This window comes from Psilocybe cubensis, chromosome 3, assembly GCF_017499595.1.
Source record: "Psilocybe cubensis strain MGC-MH-2018 chromosome 3, whole genome shotgun sequence".
Lineage (NCBI taxonomy): Eukaryota > Fungi > Basidiomycota > Agaricomycetes > Agaricales > Agrocybaceae > Psilocybe > Psilocybe cubensis.
In genome coordinates this window covers 2570240-2597402 of record NC_063001.1, presented here as the reverse complement: position 1 = coordinate 2597402, position 27163 = coordinate 2570240, and the positions used below count along the sequence as shown (strand labels likewise).

Genomic DNA, 27163 nt, shown 5'->3' with positions numbered 1-27163 from the left:
AATTACAGTACAATAGTAAACAAATCAAATATCATATTACTTCTTAACTCACTGACATAACAACATCACCAGTCGATTCTGTTGGCGGAGGAAAAGATTCCTGCACCCCTTCGGAACCTACAAGGGGGGCTAGGTCAAGTCCTGCCACAGCAAATCTTAACGCTCTTTCCCATGCTTCCTCTACCTTATAACCACCTGCTCTCATAATACCCTCCCGATCTTTTCTTACAGCTTCGCTGAAGAAATCATCGTATCCCTGGCGCATAGAGTACATATCTTCGTAGCAGTAAAAGTTATCGTTGAAAGGAACATGCGGCACATCAGGAATGTCCGTGGCTGCCCTGGTCCTGAGCAGCTTCGCATTGCTTTGAATGACCGTCGTTGAGGCTGCACGCGCAGATGATCGTTTCAATGCGTTGGCTCTGCTCTTCGCGATCAGCTTCGCGGCGTTCTTGTCGCTAGACTCCAGCTTGTCGATGATTTCCCGTTTGTCTTTTTCTCGTTCTTCGCGTTCTTCTTCCTCTTCTCTGCGTAGCTGAGATGCACGTAGTTCGCGCTCGCGTCTTTCGGCTTCCTCCTGCTCCTTTAGATTTTGGGCGTATGCTTCTTCACGTTGGACATTGAGCTCGATGAGAGCGGCATTTTCTGCACGGTATGCTGCTATTCGAGCTTCCGTTTGAGGGACATCGACCTCGTTTATGAGATTAAAGGCTTGAAGCAAGTCAGCTTTGTTGACTATCCACGCAAAGAACAGAAGAACGGACTAATGTCTTCCACCTCTTCTAGGTAGTCATTATATGAACGTAGATCAGGAAAATCCTCTCGTCTTTTGTTGAACCTAAAAATAGGGTTGGTCGACTATCCTATCAATTTCTCAACTTGCTTACTCTTTTGCGATGCGCCTTCTGACCGCGACTTCCTTCTCGACGGTCAAGTCTTCAAACGTCTGGGGTGTAAATGCCAACTTTCTCAGAACTTTATTGCAGATTGGACATGGTGCTGGGCCCAGAGTAAATAAGCGATCAATGCAAGATTCACACCTGCTCAAGATCAACATATAGTTGCGATGATACGGAGAGGCACACACACACATTTTGTGGTAGCAAGAGCTAACCAAGAGTCGTAATTTGGGGTTTAGGTATCTATCACTCTTACAGACAGGACATTGGTCGTCCATAGACTGGTAAAATATAGTCTATTAAGTTGGTTTCAGGGCTGCAAAGATTGATACACGCACAAAGAATTCCGATGTTCGTCCAGATGCATCCTTGACACCACCACCGAATACCGTCGACGAAGTGCTTTGGACTTGAGGCGTAGACGAACGAGTGTGGGTATTTGATGGTAAAGCACCACCTTTGCGCACCGTCTTTCCTTTCAACCAACCGCCAACTGCGGGACGAGCTGCCATTGTTCGCGACGACTATAGACAGAGCTAAGGCCAGGCCTGCATAATGAGTTGACGATGACCAGAGGCTAAATATTTTCTCACGATCAAGTTATATTTAGGCGCTTGGTCAGAAACTCTCAAAGACTCAGTTGTATCAGTGCTAGCCTGTCATTCGAACGGGAAAACCCAAGTCAGTTGGCATGGCCATGGCCATGATTTTCGCATTCTCATAGGCTTGCAACGAGTTCTCAGGACGAGCATTAGGAATTCAAATGACGCTGCAAAGTGCCCCTCGTCATTCTGATTACTAAACGTTTTTCAAATCATCTTCAATTTGGCTTGTAAAGCGTATTGGGTATTAGCAAGTCCAAATGACCCTATTCTCGTCATCGCACGCTATATAAACAGTGTCCTGGTACTCTCAGCAGTATAACAATCTTCATTGTATGCTTCAGCGCCTTTTCGGCGTTTCAGGTATCGCCCAGTTCATTGCGGTTACTTTGCTCTCAGCTTTCTTCATCTCTTACTACGGCGACAATCTGCCACTGTCAACCTTCAAAGCGAGTTTGAGGCATCTCGCCAGGACGTACCGAACAAGCGTAAATCCAAAGATGTCTACCAGCGCTACGAGCTGGCATGCGGCCCTCGAGTCGCTGCCTGCCACACCGGAGAAGATTCCCGCGTTCTTTTTTGCACATGGGTCCCCTATGTTAGCCTTTCCGCCAACTGAAGGTTCAGATGGTGGTATGATGGGTTATCATGGACCCAAAGGCCCTCTGGCCCAATTTTTGAAAGAATTTGGACCCACCTTGTTGAAGAAATACAGGCCAAAAGGCATTGTCGTCTTCAGTGCACACTGGGAAACCTATGGAGAGCGCCTGGGTAAAACTAAGAGTGCTCTTATACTAGCAGGATTAAGGACTGACGCCCTGAAATTCTAGTGTCTGATTACCCTGAAAATCCTCTGCTGATGGATTACTACGGCTTCCCCCCTGAATTGTATCAACTCAAGTTCAAGTCCAAAGGGGATTCCAAACTCGCGCAACATGTTGTTGACTTGTACAAAAAGGTAATTGACACATTTTGACACGAAAAAGGAGCTAAACCAAATGATGCAAAGGCTGGACAAAAGGCCAGATTAACGACTGTGCATGAGAGCCGCGGGGAGGATGGTCGAGGATTTTCAGGACCTGGACTTGACCATGGGGTGTTTGTGCCATTCCGGATTATGTTTGGAGAGGAGTTTACGGAGATTCCGATTGTGCAAGTATCGATCGACTCTAGCATGGATCCCGAGAAAAACTGGGAACTCGGCAAAGCAGTGGCGCAGCTGAGGTGCGTATCCACGGCCAACGCAATTTCCTGCTGCCCCTTGCGACTGACAACCCATCGCCAGGGAGGAGGGAATCTTGATACTTGCGGGTGGGCTGACTGCGCATAACCTGAGAGATCGGGTGTCATTTTCACCAGACACGGCCCGCGCGGTGCACAAAGAATTTGACCAGGCGATCCACCAGGCGATTGCGACAGACTCGGTGAGTTGGACGACAGATATACTGAAAGAGGCTAAAACATCACACGACAGGCGGAGGAGCGCAAGAAGGCACTGTTCGCGCTGCCGCGACACCCTGGATTCCGAGCGTCGCAGCCACGCGAGGACCACTTTGTGCCGCTGTATGTAGCTGGGGGCGCTGGGGAGGGCGGGGCGGTTCATACGATCGTAGATTTGTACGGATTGGCATCGTTTGCATTTGGGATCTAAGCAAGCAACAAATTGATATGTTTGAATTCAATATTGACGTGATCACCATGAAACGGCGTGACGTGGGCTGATGTGACGCGAGAAGACATTAGAGTGACAGTGACGGTGGGGAATAATACTCTGCTGGATTCTTGCTCTTGCACTCCATCCACGCGCAGTGCGCCTCACACACACACACACACTCTGTAACTTATGCCGTCCTCTCTCTCCAGGCCCTCCCTCTCCCTCCCCGCTCCCTTCCAGGAGCCCCGTCTCGTTTGTCCAGATGCTCCTCTTACACCCCCATTGTCTCCAAAGCATTCTCATATCCCAGATATCCGCGACGACGTAGACTGCATCCCCGACACACACAATCCACACACCCTTCCCTCAGACCTCATGGACGTCGATCCAGACGCACCAGAGGCAGATTCCCCAATACACCCCATGCCCCGCCCCCAGCGTCTCCTCGAGGACGAGAAGGAGCATCTCCAGCGTAGTGGCATTAAGCTCTCCGATTTTGAGGTCAGGGGGACCCTTGGTGCGTCATATTTCTCTTTCCCCGCTTGTCATCTCAATTCAGGTCGATCCCCGTTCTTTCACAGGCACGGGTACCTTTGGCAAGGTCCTTTTGGTCCGTCACAGGGGCACGCCCTCTTCGCAGGGTACCCAGAGCTATTTCGCCATGAAGATTCTCCGCAAGACAGAAATCGTGCGGCTGCGTCAGGTCGAGCATGTCAATGCAGAGCGTTACATTCTTTCCCGCGTCCACCACCCCTTCGTCGTTGATCTTTTCGCCACTTTCCAGGACAGTCTCAACGTCTACATGCTCATGTCCTACGTTCCAGGTGGAGAGCTTTTCACTCATCTTCGTCGGGCCCATCGTTTCACTCCAGATGTTACCCGTTTTTATCTCGCCACTATCATTCTTGCCCTCAAGTACCTGCATTCTTTCAACATCATCTATCGTGATCTCAAACCCGAGAACCTTCTCTTGGACTCGAGAGGCTATCTGCGCCTTACCGACTTTGGCTTTGCAAAGATTGTCGATGATCGTACTTGGACTCTCTGTGGCACTCCGGAATATCTCGCACCAGAAATCATTCAATCCGATGGTCACGGCAAAGCCGCCGATTGGTGGGCTTGCGGTGTTCTGTGCTATGAGATGCTCGTTGGTTATCCCCCTTTCTTTGACGAATCACCCTATGGTATCTACGAAAAGATCTTGAATGGGCAGATTCACTGGCCAAAGAGTATGGACCGACTCTCTCGTGATCTCATCAAAGCGTTCCTAAATCCGGATCGCACAAAACGTCTTGGGAACATGATCGGCGGGCCCCAGGATATTCTTGATCACCCTTGGTTTAGGGGCGTTGATTGGGACGCTCTTGAACGCCGCGAAATCAACGTAAGTCAACTATGTTGATCAACACTATGCCAACCAGTGCTCATCTTTTTTTCTACGTTCTAGGCTCCTATCATCCCTCGCACGTCGTCGGTAGATGATACTCGTCATTTTTTGCACCTACCCCTCCCGCCTGCTGAAGAAATCCCAGGTCTCACTGGCCAAGAGCGCCACTCTACATTCCAGCAGCTGTTCCATCCTAGCGCCTCCCAGTTCCTCGAGTTCTGAAAGGACGCCCCACATTCCTTCCTTGTTGATCTATTCTGCTTCAACTACCACATTCGTTCTCTATTTCTGCTTCTTTTCTGGCATTAGCCCTAACAGTCTCACTACTGGATTTCTAATCTGCTCTCCAAGTAGCATCGATCTATATCCCCAGAAACTGTATCACCATCGCATCTTGAGTCTCAGCCTTCCATCTTCTTCACCCTAATACACACCTTTCCAGATTCTAGCTCTGGGCCTATGTATCCTTTTTGGTTTTATCGGACACTATATTGTCTTGATTTCCGAACCTATTACCGCACAGTGTATCTTTTCTTGCTTGGCCTCCAAGTCGTCTTTCTTGTCTTGTTTTTTTACTACGCACAGCGTTTAGCCCGATGTAGCCTCACTGATATCTTCGTTATTTCGTCTCTCCTTTTTTGTCTCCTCCGCAATCGCTATTTGTTTAGCCCCATGTATTCTTATTGCCCCACCGCCTACCCACAACTTTTCCTCTACGGATAGTATACTCCTTTTAGACCAGTTCTCAATAAACTATTTCCTTTTAAACCCTCTAATTGGTACATTCATGGTGTTTTGCATTGTTCCGGCCGACTTTTAAAAGCAAAGGAGTCATAAAATAGCAATTCTCTTCCGAAATTTGATTGACTCGTGTTTCGGGACCTTGAATTCTCGTTATAACTGATCACAAATTAAACAGTTTGAAGAGTGGCACAACACCTCAATTAGCGATTAGATCATTCAATCGCTTCTATTGCAAATTCACAACCCATCCAACATGAGTACCGACAATTTTATCGTTACTGAAGCTCAACTTGCGATCGAAGAAGTGTGTAATGGACCATTCAAGTTTGATACTGCCGGAAATCTCATCTTCATCTCTCTGTATCCATTCTATGATAGGCTAGAAAGCAGAAGGCTGAGCGGACAAAGTCCCTTGGTGACCCAATTGAACTCATTGGGAAGGCTCTTGCGATCGAAATTCAAGACAGCGTTGCATGGATCGGGGAAAATACCAACGTCGCTCGCCTGCTCGATTTAGAGGTACGGGACATCACCCATCCTTACTACAGAATCGTTGACACCACAACCCTCCTTCAACAGTCAGGCAAAACATTACATCTATTCAAAGGACACACGGGTCCTGTAACCAGCCTTGCGTTTTGCGACAGAACCCCAGGTTCGGGAGATAGGGAGATTCTCATCACAGGCTCTTGGGACAAAGTAACTTGTCATTTCTCCAGGATCAAATGGTATTTGACTGAAAATTGCTTTTCAGTCCATCAGGCTATGGGACACTGTTGTACGTTTTTTGTCTCTTGTCATTTTCGTGACAGTTCATCACATCCCGAATTTTTTTAACATGATGGTGATCACAATTGTATGGCGCCATGACAGTCGAAACGGCAGATATCATCCACCCCGAATGCGCACGCAGATTTTGTCAAGACTTTACATGTGTTCTCATCTCTTAATCTGTTGGTATCAGGGAGTTCTGATAAGATAGTGCGATTTTGGTACGTCTTTTTCGTATTTTTACCGCTGGAGCATCACGAAAATGACATTGCGAACAAATGGTGTACAGGGATATTTCACAGCCAACGAGCTCTGAACCTCTGATAAGTTTGGGGTCAATCTCATCGCATACACGCCCAGTGGAATGTTTGGATGGCGAGGTTGTTTCGCCCGACGCTGCTATACTGTATACCGGAGACACAATGGGTGTAATTAAATCTTGGGACCTTATCAGAGAATCTGGGTCTCCCTCCAGATGGAAAGCCATACATAAGCAGACCATAAATCACCATAGGACGAGGATCAATGATCTCTGGTACAAGAATGGGCAACTTTGGACTGGTAAGCCTAAGTCTAATTGGTGGCCGTGGACTTGCTTTATCTGCTCGGCTGACTTTTATAATACTAGCATCCGCGGACGACACTGTCCGAGTATTATCTCAAGACGCCTCAGATGGAACGACGAAGCTCTCCAAACCAATAATGCAACCTGTCGCCGTTCGCACAATCCTCCCTATTTCCTTGACAGATCTTGGAGAGCCCTACTTGATCACAGCTGCCGGTGACGTCCTCAGAACATACGATGTCTCTGAGCTCGACGAGCCAGATCTTATAAGCGAAATTGACGCACATTGGCATGACATCACAGCAGTTAAGCTCTGGATGCGCAAAACTATTGGCGAGGACGGCAAGACGCGAATCGAACCGTGGATCTTGAGCACCAGTCTGGACAAGACCATACGCAGATGGAAACTGAGTGGTCTGTTGCCTTAAGGTTATGCGTCTTTTTCGTGTCTGAGAAAGCTAAACTTTGAGTGTTGTAGAATTGTTGCATCCCGCCACGCCCCCGAAGAAGACGCCAGAAAATTTAGTCGCGGAGCCGACACCGAAGCCAGCTTCCAGCTCAGAACTCACGGAAGAAGAAGAACGGGAGCTTGCGGAATTAATGGACGACTGATTCCATATTACCGTGATTTCGGGTACGAGTGAAGCGGATGTCACGGATGAGATTTAGGTAAATTGAATGAATATGTAGATTTCCAAGGTGAAAGGGGATACAAAGAAGAAAGAAAGTAAAGCCAGCAAGGTGTGTGCGTGTATCCCCACAACGGGACTACAAAGATACCTGTAGTGAGTATCTGAAAGGTTGGTTTGGATGTACTATATTGAAGCCACCCCAAATGCATTTTGACGAATCAAAGCTTCGGCCGTGGAACTTGGAGAGATACAGCGGCGTTTAAACTTTGGGCGGCGGTTTGAACAAGCTCATCAACACTACATATCTAGTTAGAAATAGAATGAATAGAAAATTTCGTTGGTAACTTGCATTTCTTTGGCGGGCTTAATATCCTTAATTGAACCAGCAACGCGACCCATTAGCCCTATGAAAAGCATTGAATAATGACAGTACTGTAATATAAAGACAGAAGTACAAACATGATCTGCCTGCCAGAGATCTTTCAGGGTGATTTTGCATTTCGACTTCATGGGGGACTTTTCCTTCGGAAACCAACGTTTGGATTTCTTGACTTCGCTTCGTTTCCCTGTGAGAATACATTCATTAAAGTATATCTAAAAATTAGGGTGTCGCAATCTTTACCATTCATCCACATAAGGCGTTCTGCGGACACTCATAGGCCGGCCAGAATAGATTAATGTGCGTACGACATCATCGTATCCTGCGGAAACTACCATTTCCTTGTGAGTCTTCGGTGCGCCTGCTTCCACGCTAGCGACAAAACGGGTGCCAACCCAAACACCCGACGCCCCATATCTGAATCGTTTTTTTAGTTAATCAATGCGAATTCCATAATCAGATACTTACGAAAGAGCAGCGGCCAAGCCCCGACCGTCTGAAATACCTCCTGCCGCGACCACGAGAATAGGCTCGCCTGTCAATGGACTCTTTGCGTTTTTGCAAAGGTCAACGACCGCGGGAATCAAGATGGAGAACGCAGTGTCGCCTGTGTGACCACCACCTTCGCCACCTTGGGCACATATGATATCAACACCTACAAATCGTTCAGCGAGCGTATTTTACACTGAACCATATATGTTTACCCTGAGCAAGTGCTTTAGCTACATGCTAGAGGTAAAAACAATGAGTATATGGCATTAATGGATGTAAAATAAAGTACTTTTGGGTGGCCAATCATACTAACGAAACATCGTTAACTATTATATTTCACTGGTAATAGAAGGACGCACTTCATCACGGGGATACCGGCAGCATGCAACTTGTCCACGGCCCATTTGGGAGGAACACCGACAGCACAGACGAACAAGGAGGCACCTCCTTCAATAATAACATCAATAAGTTCGGGAAGTTGGCCGCCGGTATAGTCCATCTGGAGTTGGTGTTACATCTAGTCATATGAGGAGATATAGGACGTACATTGGTCTTGCGAGCACTCCCACCGACTTGCGGAATCAACAGGTCGACGCCAAAGGGAGCATTTTTATTCTCCAGGTGGCTCTTGAGCTCGTTGATTGAGCCTTGCAGAAATTTGGGACTTTGGCGAACACCGCCAATTACACCAATCCCACCTATCAACGTTCATAAATATGAGGGCGTACAAGAAATGCTATAAACTTACCAGCATTAGTAACAGCTGCTGCCAGCTTGGGACCAGCAGCAACATTCATGCTATGGACAGATGAGCATGCAATGAGACGGACTCAGCAGACATGAACATACCCAGCCAGCATGACGGGGTGGTTGATCTTGAACAATCGCGTAAGAGGTGTGGAGAAGACGGGGGCGGAAGAGGGCATTGGGAAGATAAAATGTTGACAACTCGGATGTGAGGGGATCTCAGGGGATTTATAGTACCCCACATATCGGGTTGGATATCTGACAGTTGCCGGTATGTGGGAGAGAAAGAGATCACTTGGACACCCAAGGCCATATTAATGTGATCCTATTACGTAATCGGCAAGCCGAGTTTGGCGCTGGTCATCGGTTGGCTCTGAAAATAAAGTCATTTGTCGACCATGTCAACCCCTGCCTCAACCCCCGATAAATGTCCAGTCGACCACTCATCCTTCTCGTCGCCACCGTCAACATCAGCGCCCGTAAGCTCCCAAGCTTGCCCAGTTGACCACACCGCACAGTCGACATGGAGTCGGTTCATGTCTTCTGGCAGTTCTCCTACTCCTTCCGCTGCTCTATCCCGAGAACGCGAAATCTCCTCGATACCAAAAACTGGGAATGAGAAATGGGTCTATCCGTCGGAAGAGCAATTCTTTGCTGCCATGGCGCGTAAGAACCACAATCCTCAGGCCGCGGATATGAAAACAATAGTTCCCATCCACAACGCTGTCAACGAGCGGGCCTGGAGTGAGGTCCTGAAATGGGAGGAAGGAAGGGGCGGGGAAGCATGCGGCGGAGTGAAACTAGTAAATTTCAAGGGGAAACCACGCGAAATGAGTCCCAAAGCCCGTTTTAACACGCTTCTCGGGTCTGTACTTCTTTCTTTTGCTTCGGCCAAGATGCAGAGGCGCTGATACAGATTGCAGATATGCTGCCCCTTTTGACCGTCATGATTGGGTTATTGACCGATGTGGCACCAAAATGCGATACATCATCGACTTTTACACAGGTCATAGTGCCGGGGCGCCTAAAGAGAACGTTTCCTTCTATTTGGATGTCCGTCCTGCGCTGGACAATTGGGAGGGTGTCAAAATGAGAATACAAAACCTATGGCCTTGGAAAAATTGAAGGTATTTCATGGCCTTGCTCCATTATCAATGTTTATGGAATTTTATTATGTACATAATGAAGCAGAACAGACCTATGGATATGACTAACGTCTCCCTTTAGTCTTTACTTTTTTGATGGGTGGTCGCTCATCATCAGAGCTTTCTGCTGCGGATGTCTCTTCCTCTTCTGCCTCTTCATCATCGCTGATATCTTCTTCATCGTCCCAAACTCCAAGTCCATCTTCATTCTCTTCTTCGCTTGCTTCTCCTTCCTCTTCCTCCTCTTCCTCTTCGTCGTCGTCTTCTCCAGCTTCGCGTCCCTTCTTGGTTGCTTTCTTGCGCTGTACATTGCGCTCCTGTTCCTCTCTCCTTTCCTTCTTCAATTTCGCCTTTGCTGCATGCTCCGCTTTCTGCTGCATGACCTCTTTCTTCGATTTTTTAACTGTGCATCATCGTCAGCAAGTGTGAAAATGGGCACAAAAAAGTCGAACGCACTAAAATGATGATACATGACCGCGCCTTCTTTCCCTGGAACACCTTCTGAAATTTTGATTAACCGCAACTCCATTCGAGGGCCCACTTCATCCAGCCTCACAGCTCTTCTCTGTCCTTTCCGGTTGTTCCTGCCAACGTAATCCTCAGCCAGGTCAACAGCGTCCGCATCATCTCCCATTGTGCTCTCTGCTGATGAAGCAGCGCTCTCATACCCGCCTTCGGGACCAGGTTCTCCTCGTTTACGAAGCAGAAAGTCGGCGACATCTTTTTCGTTTCCGAGGTCGAGGACTCCGGACAAACTCTTTGCAGACGACGCTGCTCCTTCAAGAACCCGGCGCACACGTTTTGACACGCCATAAGGCTTGACTTTGATGATGTAATGGCGGAAATCAACTGTGCCGCGTTCCGCGTTGTAAGATATCAGGACGACTCGGCGCGCGGAGGATAGACTTAGAGTGTGAGGAGACAGAGGAGGGAATAAGGACTGGAAGGACTTCATGAGAAGAGGAAGATGAGGCGGTGTTGCCGGCGAAGGTGGCGGAAATGATGCAAGCACGAGCTAGTGATAATAGACTATTCATCAGTGGATTTATGCAAATGATTTGAGAGGGAGCGTACGAGAGGAGGGCTGAGATATTCCATTCCTACACTTCGTGCTCTCCGTGAACTGCTTATAACATCCTTCATCAGACTATATCTTTCGATGCGGAAACTAAACGTGGGTCCGTCGGACAACTTGACGATGCGCAGGGACGGGGCTACAGGTGTTAATGTAAAAGCAAGTAGATGGGATACTGAAAGAGCGGGCCCCATAGTCAAGAAGTCTTTTAGTTTATTTCTACTTCTTTCCTGCAAAATAAAAGTTAGCAATCTATGAGCAAGTTCATAATGAACCTATACAGACCCGGAGTCGTGAAGCAGTGTTGGGTTCCATGACCTTGCGCATGTCTCGCACAAGCTGGGCAATAGAATGGCCGACCTGTCCATGTTTGATGATAATGGATTTTGGGATATTGCTGGCAGACGCATCCTTTGTTACTCCTCCTTTAAGATGGGTTCTGTTTTTGCGTTTACGAGCCATGGTTCATGTGGGGACTGTCCTCGAAGATTTATGCGGAACGAAAAAGATATTTTTGGCAGATGTACCAAGATAGCCTTTCATTCCAAACAAGAATCAACACCTTTTGATTAGCCGCCGCTAGTGTGTCGCTCGATTAACTTGTTCAACGAATTTTGTAATGAGCAGTAGGCTTGCATCTTTCCGGGGTCCGTCAACACCTACCACTTCCCCAGCTCTTCGTCAACAACAGCCAAATTCTCCTTCATCGCCGTCGCGCTACACCGAGTCAACATACCATCGAAAAACAAGGACTTTGTTGCAAGAGCTTCGATCAGTGACAGAAACTTGGGATGATTTAGTTCTCATAGATGGTTTGAAGGCCGCCCGCCAGCTTGTAGATACGAGAACAGACTTAGAGTATGCGTCTACTTCTTGACCACGGCCTTTATCACTGTCAATAACCTTGCCAGTAATGCCTTGAAGTTAGTTCCAGATAGACGACCGAACACTCATCTGGTTGGGCCCAAGTTGATAATAATGGACGAATGTATCGCAAGACTAGACGCTGTCCTCGCCAAGCTGGTAAATGATGCCTTGCATATCTCTCAACCATTTCGTCTAAATCTTTTCTCCATTTTCAGCAAAAACAATTCCAAAGGATGAATAGTATCATCGAAAACTTGGAATTAGTATTGATAGACGCCCACAAAGTAAAAGGGTGGCAATGGGTACAAGAAACACCATTATGGGTTACATGGCCGTTGGAAGCGTTTGGTAAGATCCATGGCTTGACTGACGATTCTGAAAACTCAGTAAAATCCTATTCTAGTCACCCGCGTTCCAGAGATACTTAAGCCGTACCATCGATCATTAGCGTTACACACCCAATTAGTCGATTCCCTCCGAAAACACTCTACGCCGTTTGAAGTATCGCGCGAGATTGTCAATAAATGGGTGGAGCAACCATGGCTAGAGGGTGCTGGATGGGAGGCAGTTTGGGAGGATATCTGCGAAGCAGAAGTAGAGCGTTGGGGTGGTGCTTGATGGTATATAAAGTTACAACGCAAAGAAATAATGTTACACATAAAAGCACTCCTCGTCTCCGGTCTATATATCCTCGTCGTCAGAAATTTGGATCTCCTCGTCGTTTTTCGCCTGAGGAGCGGGAGCAGGTGCAGACTCCGCACCTTCCTCCGGGACGGCGACCGACTTCTTAGCAGCAACGAAGGCTGGGCCGTTGCGTGCCTGTTTATCGGCAGCCGCCATAGCGTCCTGAGAGGCGCCGCTTTCCTCTGTGTTTTTTGCACCGCTTCTGGCGCCGATGGTTTGTGCTGACAGGTAGCTCGCCTCCGTATTGAACTGAGCCTGGACACTGCGCTTGATGCGCAACATCTCTCTGAAAGTATCTTCCGATCCGGTCTCGATCTCGAAGGTATTCCACTCGCTCCAAAAATGTGGGTTGACACGAGGATCGCAGAATTGGGAGGCGTGCGCATAAATGGCACGCGCCCTGTCGATTTCGCCAAGCTTGCGCTCGAGGGCAGCGAAGCGCAGGCACATTTCGGCAGTTTGCCGGTCAGGAAGTACTGTGAGTTGTTGGTCAAGGTGTATCTTGATCGAATGCTACATATAAACATACCTTCCAATGCCCTCTCGTAGATTGGTCTAGTGGCGGGAAGGCCAAAGTTGGCAGTTGCCTTTGCGATGTAGATAGAGAACATCTAGGGAGAATGGAAGTTGAAAATTATTGAAAACCACCCAACATGTTGTAAATCGTACCTCAAATTTATCTTCATCAGCGACAGCTTGGGTAGCTCGTTCATAAATTGACATAGAACGCTTAGCAAGACCGAAATCTTCTTCCAACTGTGCATACATGAGGAAGAGGGGTTTGCATGATTTCGGAGGGCATTTCTCCAGAGCTTGTTCAAAGAGATCGCGGGCTCGTTCTAGTTTAGTTCCGCCCTACATTAAGGGTTAATAATTGAAGATACCACACAATATAAAAGCATAACATACGTATCTCTTAACAAATTTGGAAAGATAGATATTCCAAATTTCGAACGAGACAGGGAACGTAAAAAGTTCAACACCACGCTCATAGACCTGGAAATGTGATCAGCATAACAGCACTATGGAGAACAAACTTGCTTACCTTGAAGCTGTCCTCAAAGTATTCATTGTCCTCCAGAAATGCTGCGTAGTTGACAATGATCTGCGCGTTTGCAATACGTAGCTCCAGTATCTTATCGTAAGCAGCTTTCGTCGTTTGAATAGTACCATATGATTCTTCAAGATCTACATAAAACGACCAAAGTTTCAATGATTTGAATAGACGTGCTTGCGCCGAAAGTGACTAAAACAATGCACCGTTAACAACCGTTGTTTAGGTGAAGGTGCATAAAAGGACGAACGTGATCATGATAATTGATTTTAACATTCTTAGGGATGGCGGTGGCCCTTTGCATAACGCGAATTGCTTCATCATAGTTTCTGAGCGCCAAATTAAACATGGTCAAGAATGGTCAATCTATAAAATAAAACTCACTCATGGCGCAATTCCATCTCCGACCACTCACACCATATCTCGGCCAAATCTTCAACGAGTTTGAAGTTAACCTTGGTTGCCTTCTCCAAAATCTTGCGTGCACTATTAAGATCTGGTTCGGCTTCGCCAGATGCGCCGCCCTCCTCATAAAATTTGGCAAAATGAATGTATAATCGGTGAAGGTTAGAAGTTGCTTTTCGAGGGTTGATAGTTTCAAGAGCCTTGGTGTAGGTTTTGATCACCTTGAATTTGCATGCGTCGGGTTAACAGCTTAAAGCAGAAAAGGGATTGGGAGAATGTACGTTACCTCTTCATCATTTTCTCCCCATAAAGCCACTCGTTTTTCCCATTCTTGCACATCATTGGGATTTCTGCGGATCATGACATCGTTATATAGGAAAGGTCGGCGATCTGTCAAATCGTCAAGTTCCTTCATTCGTCGATCCATCTCTGCGTCCACATCCTCAGTGTCTTCTTCATCGATTTCACCAACTTCCTGGCTTTTGATGATATTATCGAGGATAGCTTCTAGGAATTCTGCGTAATTGTCAAAGATTTGCGTGAAGTCGCGGCTGGTTAAAACATTCTTCATGCCCTGTTCAAATATATCCCTGGCCCGGTCTAATTCAGCACGTCTAATCCAATAGGTGGCCAGACCAGTCCATAAACGTCCAGCTTGATCTTTGTATACAGCCAAGCCATCCTTTCGGATGATATGCTCAATGTTGAGTTTCCGTGGACTGGCAGGGTCTTCGTCTTCAGAATAAGGTGCAGTCGGCTTTCCATCAGCTGTCACAGGAATAGCAGGACCTGCCATACGGATGAGTGGCCCAGATGTGGAAGCAGCAGAAGGCGTTGACGAATCTGTTTTCGATGCTTCGATTTCTGCAACCTCAGCCTCAGCTACCGCTTTATTGGAGTCGTCAGTGTCATCAACATCCAAGCCAACCTCTTCAGAGAAATTTTCAACGACATTTATCCAATCTTCCAAGAGCTGGTACGGGCTCTTGCCTTCCGGGCTAATATACTCTCCTCTGGCAGCCTTTCTAGCTAAGGAGAGGAGCAGTTTCGCGGCTTCCAAAGGACGAGGTGCAGAATTAGCAGGTGATAACAACAAACCCGTAAAACGTTCGGTCAGTGAAGGATCCACTGTGAGGTAGCGTCTGTACACCACAACCGTCACTTCGCCACCTTTCTTTTCTGCCCATAAAAGATACTGGGTCCATATGCGTGCGTGAAGTGAAGGAGGGAGCGTCCTCAAAGCGCGATCGAACGTTCTTCGAGCATGGGTGTATGATAGGATTGAAGGACATCGGGGGTGATAGAATATTGAGATGTACATGAGCCATAAACGCGGAAGCTTGTTTGATTAGTTAGATACACGAACTGGCTTAAAATATGGTTAGCGGCGTACCTTGGGCAGCCACATTAGAGAGCGTTCAAAAGTAGCGATGAGAGCTTTCCACTCCTCCCATCCAACAATAGGGTCTAAAGAGGACTCCCACTCCTGCAAGTCCTCAGCAGCTTCCTCCAAAGCGTCCTTCATCTCGGGGAACTTTTTCTTACCCCCAGCCTTTTTCTTGACGACAGGTTTCCCTAGTACAAAAGACATGCGCATATTAAGATATGATTTCCATAGTTTAAAAGAGTTCGGAAATTGTATTAGTGCTGCTTCGTACGTATATGTCAAACGCTGAAGTGTCTGACGCGCGAGGGGTGTTGTGAGAGGTCCAAGAACGGTAAGGACGTTTTCAGGAAACTTCGACATATTCGCCTCTGTTTTCTGCAGTGCTGTGTAGTTCTCGCGCATGCCATTGATAGCTGACCACCATGCTCGAAACGAATCTGGATTTCGTAACAAATCTTCTTCTCGATGGAGGTCTTGTGTTGAAATGAGGTCGGGATGGGTTGTAGGTGACGGGGTAGGAAATGTCAAGGGAAAATAGGCAGAAAGTTCCTCAAATGAGGTCTTTTTCTGCGCCACGGAAGGCATTTTGGAGAAATACAAGGACTAATTGGTCAGAGCTGTGACCGTGCTCAGACTCTTTGTTGAGTTATGTCGTGCAGAATGGCAAACAAACGACAACAAAGTATGTATTCGGCATGGACTTTGTGAGCCTGAAGCTTGACCCCTAATTTGGCAGCAACCGCAACCAGGTCGACACTTGAAACCGATACTCAGGGATTAGCATGGTACGTTATGACCGACTTACCCTGATTTTGTGCCTCTGATTGCCTCTAAAGCACGGTGTTAAATATACACGCCTGACTAATGAAGAGAAAGAGGCCAGAAAGCGCCGTGAGCAGTCCAAGATAGAGGAGTTTACCAAACTGTCAAATGAAGTCTTATCAAAGGTACGAGGACTCCACACGCTTAGCCATTGTACCACATGAATATCCTCCCAATTTATATAGAAGAGGGAACATGACTGGTCTCGGGACGCGTTTGATCTAACCACACGGCTGCTTCAAGTCAATCCAGAATTTTACACCATCTGGAACTACCGGCGCGACATTCTCGTCAATGGGCTCTTTGTGAACAGGTACCCTAGGCCTCTTTCAGTCTGTGTCTCGTGTTTGACCGATTTGAGACAGCAATCCAGAAACTATCAACGATATACTTATAAATGAATTGGCAATGACCATGTCTGCATTGAAAACACACCCCAAAGTCTATTGGATATGGAATCATCGTATGTGGTGTCTGGAGCATATACCTGAAGGTCCTGGTCAAGATGCTGAAACCATCTTTGGCTGGAAGCAGAAGGCTTGGGATAGAGAGCTCTTTGTCGTTGAAAAGATGCTTGATGCTGATCCGAGAAATTGTAAGAGGCTTTGCCACTATGCCCCTCAATATGACTAAATACGTTGGTCTAGTTCTTGCATGGGACTATAGGAGATATGTTCTGGCCAGTATGCCAGTACCACGGCCCGAGTCTGCGGAACTTGTCTATACTTCACGCAAGATTGGCGCCAATTTCTCAAACTTTTCTGCTTGGCATCAAAGGTCCAAAACCCTTGCTTCCTTGTGGGGGCAAGGAAAGCTGAACGAAGAGAAATCCAGGGAGCAAGGTATGTATGAGTTCGATCTTGATGCAGTGTCTAAACATGTCCAAGAATTCGAATTGCTCAGGAATGCGATGTACACTGATCCAAATGACCAAAGTGTTTGGATGTACCACCGTTGGCTAGTAGGCACAGGTAAGACTTGATTTATCTTCAGCTATGAGAATTAGACCAAACCATTCGATATAGATGGCAGCAAAGAGCTACTAAATCGCGAAATAGCTGCTATACAGGAATTGCTAGATGAACAACCGGACAGTAAATGTAAGCCTTTCACAAGCTACCAATTTATATATGATGAGTGATTGTGATTAGGGTGCTTGGAATCCATTGTCCACTATAAGCGTCTACTGCTGAAGAACTGGGTCTCCGGGGCCGAAGCTGGGCCGTTAATAAGTGATGTCAAATCCCTGTTACACCGCCTAGAACAGTTGGATCCGGCGCGACGTAGGCGATACCGTGATCTTGGTAAGAGCCATCCCGCAATCTGTCTGTGGCGTCCCCGACTGAAACGTTGAATCTGCTAAACAAGCTCACGAACTGGACGACGATGGGACACGCTCGAAACAATAGATGTATTTATATAATTTGATTTACAAGCTGCTTATTATATTGTACCACACGGATTCAAGACCGTATTTCGATTGTCAGGGAGAGATGCTGCGTTCAGCATTTGCATTCTCCAGGCTTGCAGGCGCAGCTATCAGACGAACGACGTTGAGGAAGCAATTCAAACGAGGTCTGGAGGGAGTCTCTCACCTTGCACCACAGCCGCAGGAGTTGCTTCCGCAGCCGTTGTTGTTGACGGGGGCGTTGGTGATCTGTGGGACAAAACGAGATGAGCGAGGAACTAGCAAGGGGACGATGGGGACGCTCACAGCGAACATTATTCGAATGGGAGGTTGTGGTTGGGATAGAACAAGTTGTTATTTTATCTAGTGAGATACGGAGGAGAATTTATACTATCTCGAATATTTGCCAATGTTTGGGAGACGATGGATCTGCGTCGGTCATGAGGGAAGGCAACGGAAATTGCCGAGAGCACGCCGCTGCCTCGTGTTGAGGGCGTGTTGTGCCTCTACTCCAGTCAGAAATTTGGATCACTGCTCTCTGTCCCGACTTCCAGTAACCATTCAGGCGGCCACCCGTCGCCCAGCGCCTATCTTCCAGGTCATGGACAATCGCGCCAATTTGCATGAAACTCTTTTCTCCAGAAACTCAACTCCCCCAGCACAGCAGCCTCTGCCCCAATACCCTTCAGTCCGTTCGGCAGCGAGCAGTTCAACCCCCAGCATCATCGACACTCTCTTCCAGAACATAACTGCTCCAGCACCTGCAGACCATCAGCCCACTCTCCCCGAACCCCATGCCCCGGAACCATATGAATCGCCCGCAATCAACCCCGGCTTGTTGGCCGACGAAACTGCTACCCGTTCATCGCCCAACGCTGGCTCTGTCGCGGAAAGACAGAACGCGCTGCTCTCGCTGATTGGTGGTCCAGCAGCTACCACCCGCCCTCCGGTATCGCAGCAGCCGCAGCAAGGGCCATCACAGGCGCCTCAGCAGGTCCCAACGCCCCCTGGTTCGTCGCAACGCTCGAATGCGTCACCATCAGGAAACGACACACAGAAAATATTGGAGCAGATGATGAGCGGGTGAGTATCTTCTTTTTAACGATGCATCTTGTACTCATTCTCATGCATATCGATGCTTATCTAGAAGTTCTTCGCGGTCAACGACCTACTCAGATACCCAAAGAACCAACACGCAACAAGCCGCGCCGTCTCCACCATACTCTCAACGCGATGACTACCGCAATTTCAACCAATATGAACACTCCAACGAAACTTCTCCCAGAGTTCAAACTCTTCCTCAACCTGTACAACCAATTCAACAACAGCAACCTCCTCCTCCTCCGCTTCCACAACCCGCTCAAGATCCCCCGTCCCCACGTAGATCGATATTTGAATTTTCTTCTGTGTTTGATCACATTTCAACTTCTGTCAAGAAGAAGCCCGTTCCTCCCCAACCCTCCGCCATCTCGAGTGGAAACGAAGATTCTGGATCTTGGACCAACGTCGTTGATCCAAAGAGGCAATCAGTCGAAAACTTACTAGAAAACCTCACTCGAGGTCAACCACAACAACTTCCGCCTCAACCGCCTGCTTATGAAGCGTATCTCAGCGGAGGTGATTTCTCTCAGGTTGAACAGTCGTCATCCCCTGTGCGGGCGCCTTTACCTCCGATTCCTGCCGCTGCAAAGCCTACAGGAGTTCCTGTTCGAACTTCATCACCTCACCCATCACCTCCTAAAGGTCAGATTGATTTCCATTCTCAACCTCAGCCTGCTAACACCATTTCAGTTCAAGCACCATATTCTAGCGGACTTTCCTTCACTAGCAGCGGAAACCGACGGGACAAAGAAGGTTCTCCTGGGCCTAGAGGAGGACAGGTTCCAAATCAAGGCCAAAATCAGCCTCAGAACCAAAATTCGAATTACAATGCAAGACAGAAGACTGGGGCAAAATATAAAGCGCCTGTTAGTCCAAGGTACGCTTCAATTATGAAATAATATCAGCATCTTGCTGAATGTGATCCAGTCCCCCCTCACAAGTTGTCAACATTGATGTTTCCCAAAGTTTGGATGATATCCAGGCAGGGCGAGATTCTGTCAAATGGACACCAATTGCCCTTGTCAAACAAGACGCCGTTTTTTTGCCTGGTACTACCATCGGCGCTACTCATTGGGTAGCCTATGCCATGACCAGAGGTACGTGTTTTTTTATTGAGTTCGAGGCATATCTTTACTTTGTCCTCCAGGTCGCGTCCGGGTTATCTCTCGATCTAGTGGGGATAGAACTCTGCTCCAATTATCCCAGATATTTTCCCCCACTGCAAGTGTTATTGATATGGCGGTCTTTGGTAACAGGTTAGCGGGGGTTACCTCTGACGGTGGTTTTGTGGTTTGGGAGCTACCAGAGGTCATCACTGATGATGTTCCGTAAGTATCTTTCCCTGTGATATCATGAGCATCTATTTACTACTTTCTACAGTGGTCATCTTTTGCTATGTGTTCCACCGACCACTGACCCCCATGATGCTATTCGTGCAGTAAAATGGCATCCCAAGGACCCTAACACCTTGGCTATTGCAGCAGATGACAAGATATATGTCATTGACTTGACTAACACAACCGCTCTTCATGGTCAACCTTTACCTCATAACGAGCTTCAACACATCGGGCACCTCTTTACCGTCTCATCCGTAAATATCAATGATCCTTGGTCTATTTGATGAATACTAAAATCCCATTTTAGCCTGTTGCTGCTTTTGATTTTGACGTTGAACATTATGCCCTTGCTGCTATATCAGAAGATTCAACGCTTGCGACCTGGAACATGCAAGACGGCATGGCCTACTCCGTCAACAAGATCCGCGGTGACGATATACCTTCTTCTTTGACGTTTGTAGAGGGTGGAATTGTCGTAGGCAGGAAGAGCGGTACCATTTTCCAACTCTTGTCTGCAACGACGAAGACTGTCTTGTCCACAGTCAACTTTATTAATTCTAGTCATCAAGACGACGCTGACATGTTTGGTCATGTCAGTTATGATTCACGCATCCAAACGCTATGGGTAGCCAATAGCCGCCGTGATAGTTTATTTGCGATGAAAGTTCGCTTTGAGAATGCGTACATTGGCGACGAAGAAAATTTGCGCGGGTACATTGACCAAGTGGTGGAGTTCAGTGGTATCAAACCCACCATCCACTTTGTCATCTTGACTGCGGACGCTGACCCTCACGGAGATGAAGCTCACGCAGCTTGTATAGCCGCTAAAGTCATTCCAGGAGAGTTGGCTCTCGTCGGCTTTTCGGTGCATTCTACTGGCGTGGACCAAATTCTTATCCGTAGGGAATGGTTCGAGGCTGCTCTCATCGATGCCAGGAGCAAGCTCCCTGGTATCACCTTCCCACAAAGTCACGCTCCCGATAAAACCCAACGTCAGCCTCTGCCTTCCGTTCCTTCTTCCGCTATTCAGGCACCACCCAATATTGGAACCTTTGCCCCGGCCCGAAATCATACCCCGACATCAGACGATGTTGAAAATGAATTCTCAGAAGCGCGGCTCTCGGATGCGAAGAGCAAAGGCGGCGCTAAAGGCAAAAACGTTAATTGGAAAGAGAAAGAGGATGCTGGGAAAGGCCAGGAAAAAGCGTCAAAGCCCACCGATGCTGCTATCATCAACGATTCGTCTCTTGGTCAGGCACTGTCCAAGGAAATCAAGAAGACAGAGGAGAATCTGCACAGTCGCATTGGAAAGCTGATCAGCAAAGAAATGGATAAGCAACGTGAGTGTATTATGCTTTGTTTTCACTGTCTTTATTGTTGCTCACTTACATGCTTGGGGTTCTTAGACCAACGATTTGAGGAGACTCGTCTACATGAACAAGCAGAGGACTTCGCACGGCAGGAAAAGATCTTGAAGCTTATTTCGACTGAGCTGACGCGAAATACAACCCGCGTCGTTGAAATGGCTGTTAAGAACGAAATCCAAAATTCTGTGTTGCCGTCGCTGGAGACTATCACCAGGAATGAAGTCAAGAGCGCTCTCAATGATCAGATTAACGTCGGTTTAATCGACGCCATTAACAGGGTATGTTGTTACTCTCCCACTTTTTCTATCTACTAACCATTCTTCCAGAGCTTACCAGTCGAAATGGAAAAATTGCTTCTACGTCCGAATATCTCTAATCATTTTGCCAATGTTATCTCTACAACATTGACGCCGATGATTGAGAGGAATATTAAGGAAGTCTTTTCAGCCAACTTTTTCCAATTCCACTCTCAACAAACCACGGCAATGCACCAAGACCTTCTTCGCGAGTTAAGGAGCGAGATTTCGACTATCAAGACCGACTTAAACAAATGGCACAACGAACAATTGAGGGGACAGGAGGTGCGTTCTTTCCATTTTGCTTGAGAGTCTTTGTTTGACATTTATCTGAAAAGAATACCATTCGTGACCTGGAGCACACTGTCCGCACAATGGCCGAGCAAATGAAGTTTTTGAGCATGAGTGGACCCCAAGCTCTTCATCACATCCAACCACCACCTCAACAGGTACAGGGCTCTTCAGGAGGGCAACCTGTTGGGCCACAACAGCCTACCATGAACACTTCACATCTCCGTCAACCTAACATTCCTCCTTCCAATCCACCCGTCGCTCCATACCAACAGCAACACCCCCCATTCCAACCTGCTCCTCCACCCCAAGCGCAGCCTCAGATGCATCAAACCTGGTATAACAGCATAGCTGCCCCACAGCCTTCGCATCCCGCCCAGCTGCCTCAGGCTCCAGTCTCCCAGTCTCAGCAAGAGCGCACTCCTCCTCCTAAACCCGACCAATGGGACGAAAGCTATCTCGGAGTTCTTCACTCCCAGGATCCTAACAAACTTCGAGAGCTGCTGTCGCGAACCAATCCAGATTTGGTCTTCCCTCTCAACGGCACTCCTTTAGTGTCCCAGGCAGTTATTTTAACACTTGTTCACAGAGTGCGTATATACACCCTACCTTGCATATTCATATTTGGCTGATTTCTTCAATAGCTCTCTACGGTCGTTGGCGAGGTTGCTCCGAATGACGAAACGTTCAAGTCTTCTTTGTGGTGGCTTCAACGGGTTGCCAGCCTCCTTCGCCCTGATGTTAGTTTTTTTGTGTTCTATTTTTTTGTTGAACCCAATTCTTATGCTACTTGCTTTAGGACAAGCTCATTGCCGATTTCATTCCTCGAGTTGTTCCCACTGTTCAGCAATCTCTGAACACAACGAAACAACGTCTGGCCATTTTGCCTGGTGGGTTAGGTACAATCGAAGCTGCACGGCAACTGTCAGACATCCAGGAGAGTCTACGCCGCAAGATCGCCTAACAGGTGTTCAAAAATTCTGGACCAATGACCAGAGACAAGACTTCCTTTTTTTCTTCACGCACAATATCTTGCTACGACTTGCTACGTCTCTTCACCATTACGATCACGCTATAAAGAGCCTACTGCTCATCCATCTTCTTTCTACTTCATGATGTTCATACACTTCCGATATAAACGCTTTCTTCTCTGTTCTGTGGCTGCGCCTGGGGCTTCATACTCGTTAAATGACATGTATCACATCCGTAATTCTATTTGTTTTCTTGCTCTCCAATATAAGTCAGACATCCAAGCCTAGAGTGCCACGTGACACATTATCTTAGTGTTTGATGGTAAGCATAGCTAAGAGCTCTTTAAGTAACGCTACTCCCAGTCGCTGCGGCCTCGCCTTTTCCACCTGCGACTTTGCGCTGCTGGCACAGCAATATCTGTAAAAGCCTTATTTCACCGCAATACACACACTTTAACAGGTCTTTACATTCTCATACCAGCAATAATCAAGTAAAAACACAATATGGCCCCAGGCAAAGGGTGGTTCAATCTCGAGTCGGGATCCAGCGTCATCCCGGATACCTCTTTCTTTGAAGGTGACTCAGCGTTCAAGTCTCTCGGACTATCACGGACTACGCGACTCTATGGTTTTGCTGGCTGGTGAGTTTTCAATACCCTTAACTTATTCCTCCGGTGAACCCGGTGGATAGCTGACTGGCTGCCCTGTTGTTCTCCTTGTCTGTTGCGCATGCAGTCTCATCGCTGGGTTCGTGCTGAGCTTGCTGGGAACGGTGGTCTTTATCTTTGGCATGACGGTCTTGTTTGCTAGTACGTCGTTATGCTTTGTCCATGATATAGAGTGCTTACTCTTACCACCTAGTCCTCTACGTTCTGGGAACTATAGTATCCCTCATTGGGACTGGCTTCCTCATTGGAGTGAGTTTGTTAGCTTTGTTTCTTTTTCTGGGGGTAATTTACCTTTGGCATTTCAACAGTTCTTTAAACAAGCCAAACTGGTGAGTGTTTTTGTGTATAGCGCTAATGGTGGCGCAGATCACCAATACGCAATACCTCTAGATGTTCAAACCTGTACGCGTAATTGCTTCCATCGTATTAATTGCTTCCATCGGCCTCGTTTTGGTTGGAGCCTTCGTATTGAACAACGGTGTAAGTTTTTGTTCTCTAATTAAGTTGTGCTAATGCTAACTTGTCTATCTCAATAATCAGATTCTATGCCTGAGTAAGTTGGTTTTAAAATACAGAATAGTTTAACCTGGGCTAATGGTTTATGTCCACAGTTTTCGTCTTCATCGAATTTTTAGCTTACACATGGTACACCCTGTCATATATCCCTTACGCTCGAGCTGCTGTCACAAAAGCTGTTGGCTTAGGCTGATGAGGACGACCCACATGACAATGTACAATCCCCAGAGTTGCACTATGCAACGCTTCCACGTACCTAGTTCCTTTCTGAAGATTCCCAAAATCGGCTCACGCGCGAAGATGGTCCGGATGTATGCTTTTACTTGCTACCATAATTATATATGTATTCATTTCGGATTTGGATTACAATTTGGGTCTGTGAACTTGCACAAGGAATGTCTGATGGTGCTTATGCTAACCATGAACTTACCCCTTGAATTTATTCTTCTGTTCTCGAAGTGCATCCATAATAGCACTTTTGGGGGTGTCACTGGTCGCCGAAGTGGCCTTTCTATTCGAATTTTCTGTAAGTTTGGAGCTGTACCTGAATGTTGAGGGACTATGACGAACCTAACAGCATCACTCTCAAGGCGCATAAACACATTCCATTCTTTTTCGTCTGCAATGGTAGTTAGCCCAGTGGTGATTTTGTTGTTCCTGGTAATTTCTTGAAGTCTGGCTAAGGCCGGGTTTTCAGGGTCGATATGCTTTCCAAATGCCAGGCTGCCAGCTGTGTATTCATGACCATTGTAGACGATAGTCTTTGGCGGGAGTGTTTCGAGATAATCGAGAGCTCGGACCATCTCTGCACCAACACCTTCAAAGAATCGGCCACAGCCAGCGATGAAGAGGGTGTCTCCAGTAAAGACACCACCAGGATGAGTGCCTTCAACTGCATCAGTGACGTAATAGCAAATTGACTCTTGTGTGTGACAGGGGGTTGCCAGGCATCTAGGTTCATGGAATGAATGAACGGTACGATCGATAAATGGATGGGTGGTATTCACTTGACGCGAATATTGTTTCCTATCGTAAACTCATCCTTGTCTTTGACAAGATTCGTCAGCGCTGGAACCTTATCGCTGCCTCCATAAATGAACGCGTCTGGATACTTGGATGCCTGGGAAATATATTGGACACCCCTCTGAGATATGATCAATTGGAGGACATACAAATTCCTGGAAAGGCTCAGCATGCATGCAAGGACATTTCGAAGCAGCGTGGAGCTATACAGACCTTGTTACCTCCGCTATGGTCAAAGTGGTGATGAGTGGTGATGCCTGCGACGATTTCGACTCCATGTTCGTGGGCGGCTGCCGCGACCTTTGGAACATCATACGGATCGACGGCAGCGGCTTTGTTGGTAGATTCATCTATGAGCAAGTACGCATAGTTATCTTCGCGCACAGGAACCGGTACGACCTTCATTGTGCGATACTGAAAGGACAAACGGGGGAGCAGATGGGAATTGCGGAAGAGGAGCATATTAAGCCGCGTCGCTGATGTAAGCCCCCTTAAAGTTATGCATGGGGCGCGTTTGGCCATCATTCAACGCCAAAATCCACTTCTTTCTCATCCATGTTTATCCCTCCCCTTTGCTTCTGATATCCAGACTTTCAGCTGCTCTGTATCTCTTCTTCCAACCCACACACTCATTTGATTTCAACCTATGTACAATCACAATCTACTAACCTCACATGGTGCACTCAGGCAAGTTAATGAGGACCGCGACTCGGTGGTGAGCATCATTCATATTTGCACTCGACTGGTTAATAAATGTGCGACAGCTCATATCCAAAAGAGCATGGCCTGGTAGCTCAAACAAGCTATTTATCAACTGTTCTAGTGAGTTTATTCTTTTCATGTTCTAGACACTTTAATGACCTTTCGCCAGATTTTCCTCGGCATATTGGCTGTCCTCCTGCCACAAAGGTTACTTCTTCTAAGTCGTCTAAAACAACGACTACAACTAGTCGCGTCTTAGCGATGACATCTAAGACAATACCGGCTTCCAGTGCGACAATGCGTCCAACTAGTGTGCATTCCGCTGTAACCACTTCCACCGTATCAGTGCAGCCGCCCTCTTTACCTTCAACACCTGTGGCCAACGGTAACAATTTTGGGAGCTCTTCCACTTTCACACCAAGCGAATCTATCTCGTTGTCAAGTCTCAGCAGCATCAGCAGCCCAATCGCCTCTCATTCTGATCCAGAAAGTTCGGCCCCCCATCAAAGTTCCTCAAGTTACAGTGTAATTACATTCTCAACCACAAACGAAAATGGATACACCATTGATGTCACTAGTACCAGCTTCTTTATGCCTTTGTCTACAAACTCTGCTTCGAACGGAGGGTCCATCAATAACGCCAAGACCGACTCAACAAGCGCCGCTTCCAAGGGCGCTAATGTGCGCGCCATCGTCGGTGGCATTGTAGGCGCCATAACCTTCATTCTTCTACTCTTGTTCGCGATATGGACCATTCGTCGGCGAAAGAAGAACCGCATGGCACCTTCATCAGAGTTCATCAGATCATACGGTACACCCTTCGGGAGCGGTTCTGAATCGCGCTTCCGCCATCTAGACGACTCCACTTACGATGCTGACGCACAATCCATCAGCAATTTCCCTTTCGAAACTGCACTATCTCATGGAACACAGGAGTCCTACAGATCATACTTCCATCAAACACGCGAAAAATCGGATATCAATTAACTATTCATATCTATTTTGTTGGCAACCTACCGTTCGTCGTATTTCGCCTTGAGTATATTATTTATAACATTGTGGATCCAATTTGCGATGTCTTATTTCATTTATCCTGCTCCCACTTTCCTTTGTAAATGCACACCAGCATACACGCTGCACAAAAACTTGAATGTTTTTCATAGTTAGGGTGC

The 27163-nt window shown here is 47.2% G+C and overlaps 14 protein-coding genes across 14 annotated transcripts; 9 read left to right on the top strand and 5 right to left on the bottom strand.

Moving 5' to 3' along the window:
* Positions 1–43: 43 nt before the first annotated feature.
* JR316_0003654 (RNA polymerase II transcription factor B subunit 3) lies at positions 44–1411 on the bottom strand (the record flags this gene model as incomplete). Its single annotated transcript, XM_047889425.1, has 5 exons — positions 44–711; positions 765–838; positions 888–999; positions 1156–1180; positions 1238–1411. 5 exons carry the CDS (start codon positions 1409–1411, stop codon positions 44–46), a joined length of 1053 nt encoding a protein of 350 aa, XP_047751799.1.
* A 590-nt stretch (positions 1412–2001) lies between these two features.
* JR316_0003653 (4,5-DOPA dioxygenase extradiol-like protein) lies at positions 2002–3152 on the top strand (the record flags this gene model as incomplete). Its single annotated transcript, XM_047889424.1, has 5 exons — positions 2002–2272; positions 2332–2459; positions 2511–2725; positions 2787–2925; positions 2976–3152. 5 exons carry the CDS (start codon positions 2002–2004, stop codon positions 3150–3152), a joined length of 930 nt encoding a protein of 309 aa, XP_047751798.1.
* Positions 3153–3344: 192 nt separating this feature from the next.
* On the top strand, positions 3345–4764 carry JR316_0003652 (cAMP-dependent protein kinase catalytic subunit 3; the record flags this gene model as incomplete). The annotated part of the gene is made up of 3 exons (XM_047889423.1): positions 3345–3672; positions 3737–4539; positions 4603–4764. The coding sequence occupies 3 exons, from the start codon at positions 3345–3347 to the stop codon at positions 4762–4764; spliced, it is 1293 nt and encodes a 430-aa protein (XP_047751797.1).
* Positions 4765–5539: 775 nt separating this feature from the next.
* On the top strand, positions 5540–7234 carry JR316_0003651 (putative WD repeat-containing protein; the record flags this gene model as incomplete). Its single annotated transcript, XM_047889422.1, has 8 exons — positions 5540–5590; positions 5665–5805; positions 5866–5985; positions 6041–6064; positions 6160–6278; positions 6347–6618; positions 6686–7036; positions 7101–7234. The coding sequence occupies 8 exons, from the start codon at positions 5540–5542 to the stop codon at positions 7232–7234; spliced, it is 1212 nt and encodes a 403-aa protein (XP_047751796.1).
* Positions 7235–7472: 238 nt separating this feature from the next.
* Positions 7473–9051, bottom strand: JR316_0003650 (Putative monooxygenase; the record flags this gene model as incomplete). Its single annotated transcript, XM_047889421.1, has 11 exons — positions 7473–7559; positions 7600–7658; positions 7714–7820; positions 7877–8050; positions 8102–8288; positions 8338–8362; positions 8415–8433; positions 8485–8624; positions 8672–8823; positions 8874–8923; positions 8975–9051. 11 exons carry the CDS (start codon positions 9049–9051, stop codon positions 7473–7475), a joined length of 1077 nt encoding a protein of 358 aa, XP_047751795.1.
* Positions 9052–9270: 219 nt separating this feature from the next.
* Positions 9271–9997, top strand: JR316_0003649 (Putative cytochrome c1 heme lyase; the record flags this gene model as incomplete). The annotated part of the gene is made up of 2 exons (XM_047889420.1): positions 9271–9737; positions 9796–9997. 2 exons carry the CDS (start codon positions 9271–9273, stop codon positions 9995–9997), a joined length of 669 nt encoding a protein of 222 aa, XP_047751794.1.
* Positions 9998–10082: 85 nt separating this feature from the next.
* JR316_0003648 (Brix domain-containing protein C1B9.03c) lies at positions 10083–11554 on the bottom strand (the record flags this gene model as incomplete). Its single annotated transcript, XM_047889419.1, has 4 exons — positions 10083–10420; positions 10474–11032; positions 11092–11322; positions 11378–11554. The coding sequence occupies 4 exons, from the start codon at positions 11552–11554 to the stop codon at positions 10083–10085; spliced, it is 1305 nt and encodes a 434-aa protein (XP_047751793.1).
* Positions 11555–11711: 157 nt separating this feature from the next.
* Positions 11712–12577, top strand: JR316_0003647 (uncharacterized protein; the record flags this gene model as incomplete). The annotated part of the gene is made up of 4 exons (XM_047889418.1): positions 11712–11950; positions 12004–12115; positions 12175–12307; positions 12363–12577. The coding sequence occupies 4 exons, from the start codon at positions 11712–11714 to the stop codon at positions 12575–12577; spliced, it is 699 nt and encodes a 232-aa protein (XP_047751792.1).
* A 63-nt stretch (positions 12578–12640) lies between these two features.
* JR316_0003646 (Pre-mRNA-splicing factor SYF1) lies at positions 12641–16074 on the bottom strand (the record flags this gene model as incomplete). Its single annotated transcript, XM_047889417.1, has 9 exons — positions 12641–13119; positions 13173–13254; positions 13313–13498; positions 13553–13639; positions 13689–13889; positions 13948–14026; positions 14082–14323; positions 14389–15441; positions 15496–16074. 9 exons carry the CDS (start codon positions 16072–16074, stop codon positions 12641–12643), a joined length of 2988 nt encoding a protein of 995 aa, XP_047751791.1.
* A 651-nt stretch (positions 16075–16725) lies between these two features.
* JR316_0003645 (Geranylgeranyl transferase type-2 subunit alpha) lies at positions 16726–17720 on the top strand (the record flags this gene model as incomplete). The annotated part of the gene is made up of 6 exons (XM_047889416.1): positions 16726–16906; positions 16959–17153; positions 17199–17282; positions 17337–17411; positions 17463–17615; positions 17680–17720. The coding sequence occupies 6 exons, from the start codon at positions 16726–16728 to the stop codon at positions 17718–17720; spliced, it is 729 nt and encodes a 242-aa protein (XP_047751790.1).
* A 600-nt stretch (positions 17721–18320) lies between these two features.
* On the top strand, positions 18321–23075 carry JR316_0003644 (uncharacterized protein; the record flags this gene model as incomplete). The annotated part of the gene is made up of 11 exons (XM_047889415.1): positions 18321–18802; positions 18867–19697; positions 19748–19917; positions 19968–20148; positions 20201–20411; positions 20465–21497; positions 21564–21802; positions 21851–22105; positions 22159–22701; positions 22756–22851; positions 22911–23075. The coding sequence occupies 11 exons, from the start codon at positions 18321–18323 to the stop codon at positions 23073–23075; spliced, it is 4206 nt and encodes a 1401-aa protein (XP_047751789.1).
* Positions 23076–23586: 511 nt separating this feature from the next.
* JR316_0003643 (Vesicle transport protein SFT2B) lies at positions 23587–24459 on the top strand (the record flags this gene model as incomplete). Its single annotated transcript, XM_047889414.1, has 7 exons — positions 23587–23723; positions 23818–23891; positions 23944–23999; positions 24059–24079; positions 24141–24230; positions 24291–24303; positions 24362–24459. 7 exons carry the CDS (start codon positions 23587–23589, stop codon positions 24457–24459), a joined length of 489 nt encoding a protein of 162 aa, XP_047751788.1.
* A 233-nt stretch (positions 24460–24692) lies between these two features.
* JR316_0003642 (Hydroxyacylglutathione hydrolase, mitochondrial) lies at positions 24693–25694 on the bottom strand (the record flags this gene model as incomplete). The annotated part of the gene is made up of 5 exons (XM_047889413.1): positions 24693–24777; positions 24837–25217; positions 25274–25386; positions 25439–25444; positions 25503–25694. 5 exons carry the CDS (start codon positions 25692–25694, stop codon positions 24693–24695), a joined length of 777 nt encoding a protein of 258 aa, XP_047751787.1.
* A 594-nt stretch (positions 25695–26288) lies between these two features.
* Positions 26289–26978, top strand: JR316_0003641 (uncharacterized protein; the record flags this gene model as incomplete). The annotated part of the gene is made up of 1 exon (XM_047889412.1): positions 26289–26978. The coding sequence occupies one exon, from the start codon at positions 26289–26291 to the stop codon at positions 26976–26978; it is 690 nt and encodes a 229-aa protein (XP_047751786.1).
* Positions 26979–27163: the final 185 nt, after the last annotated feature.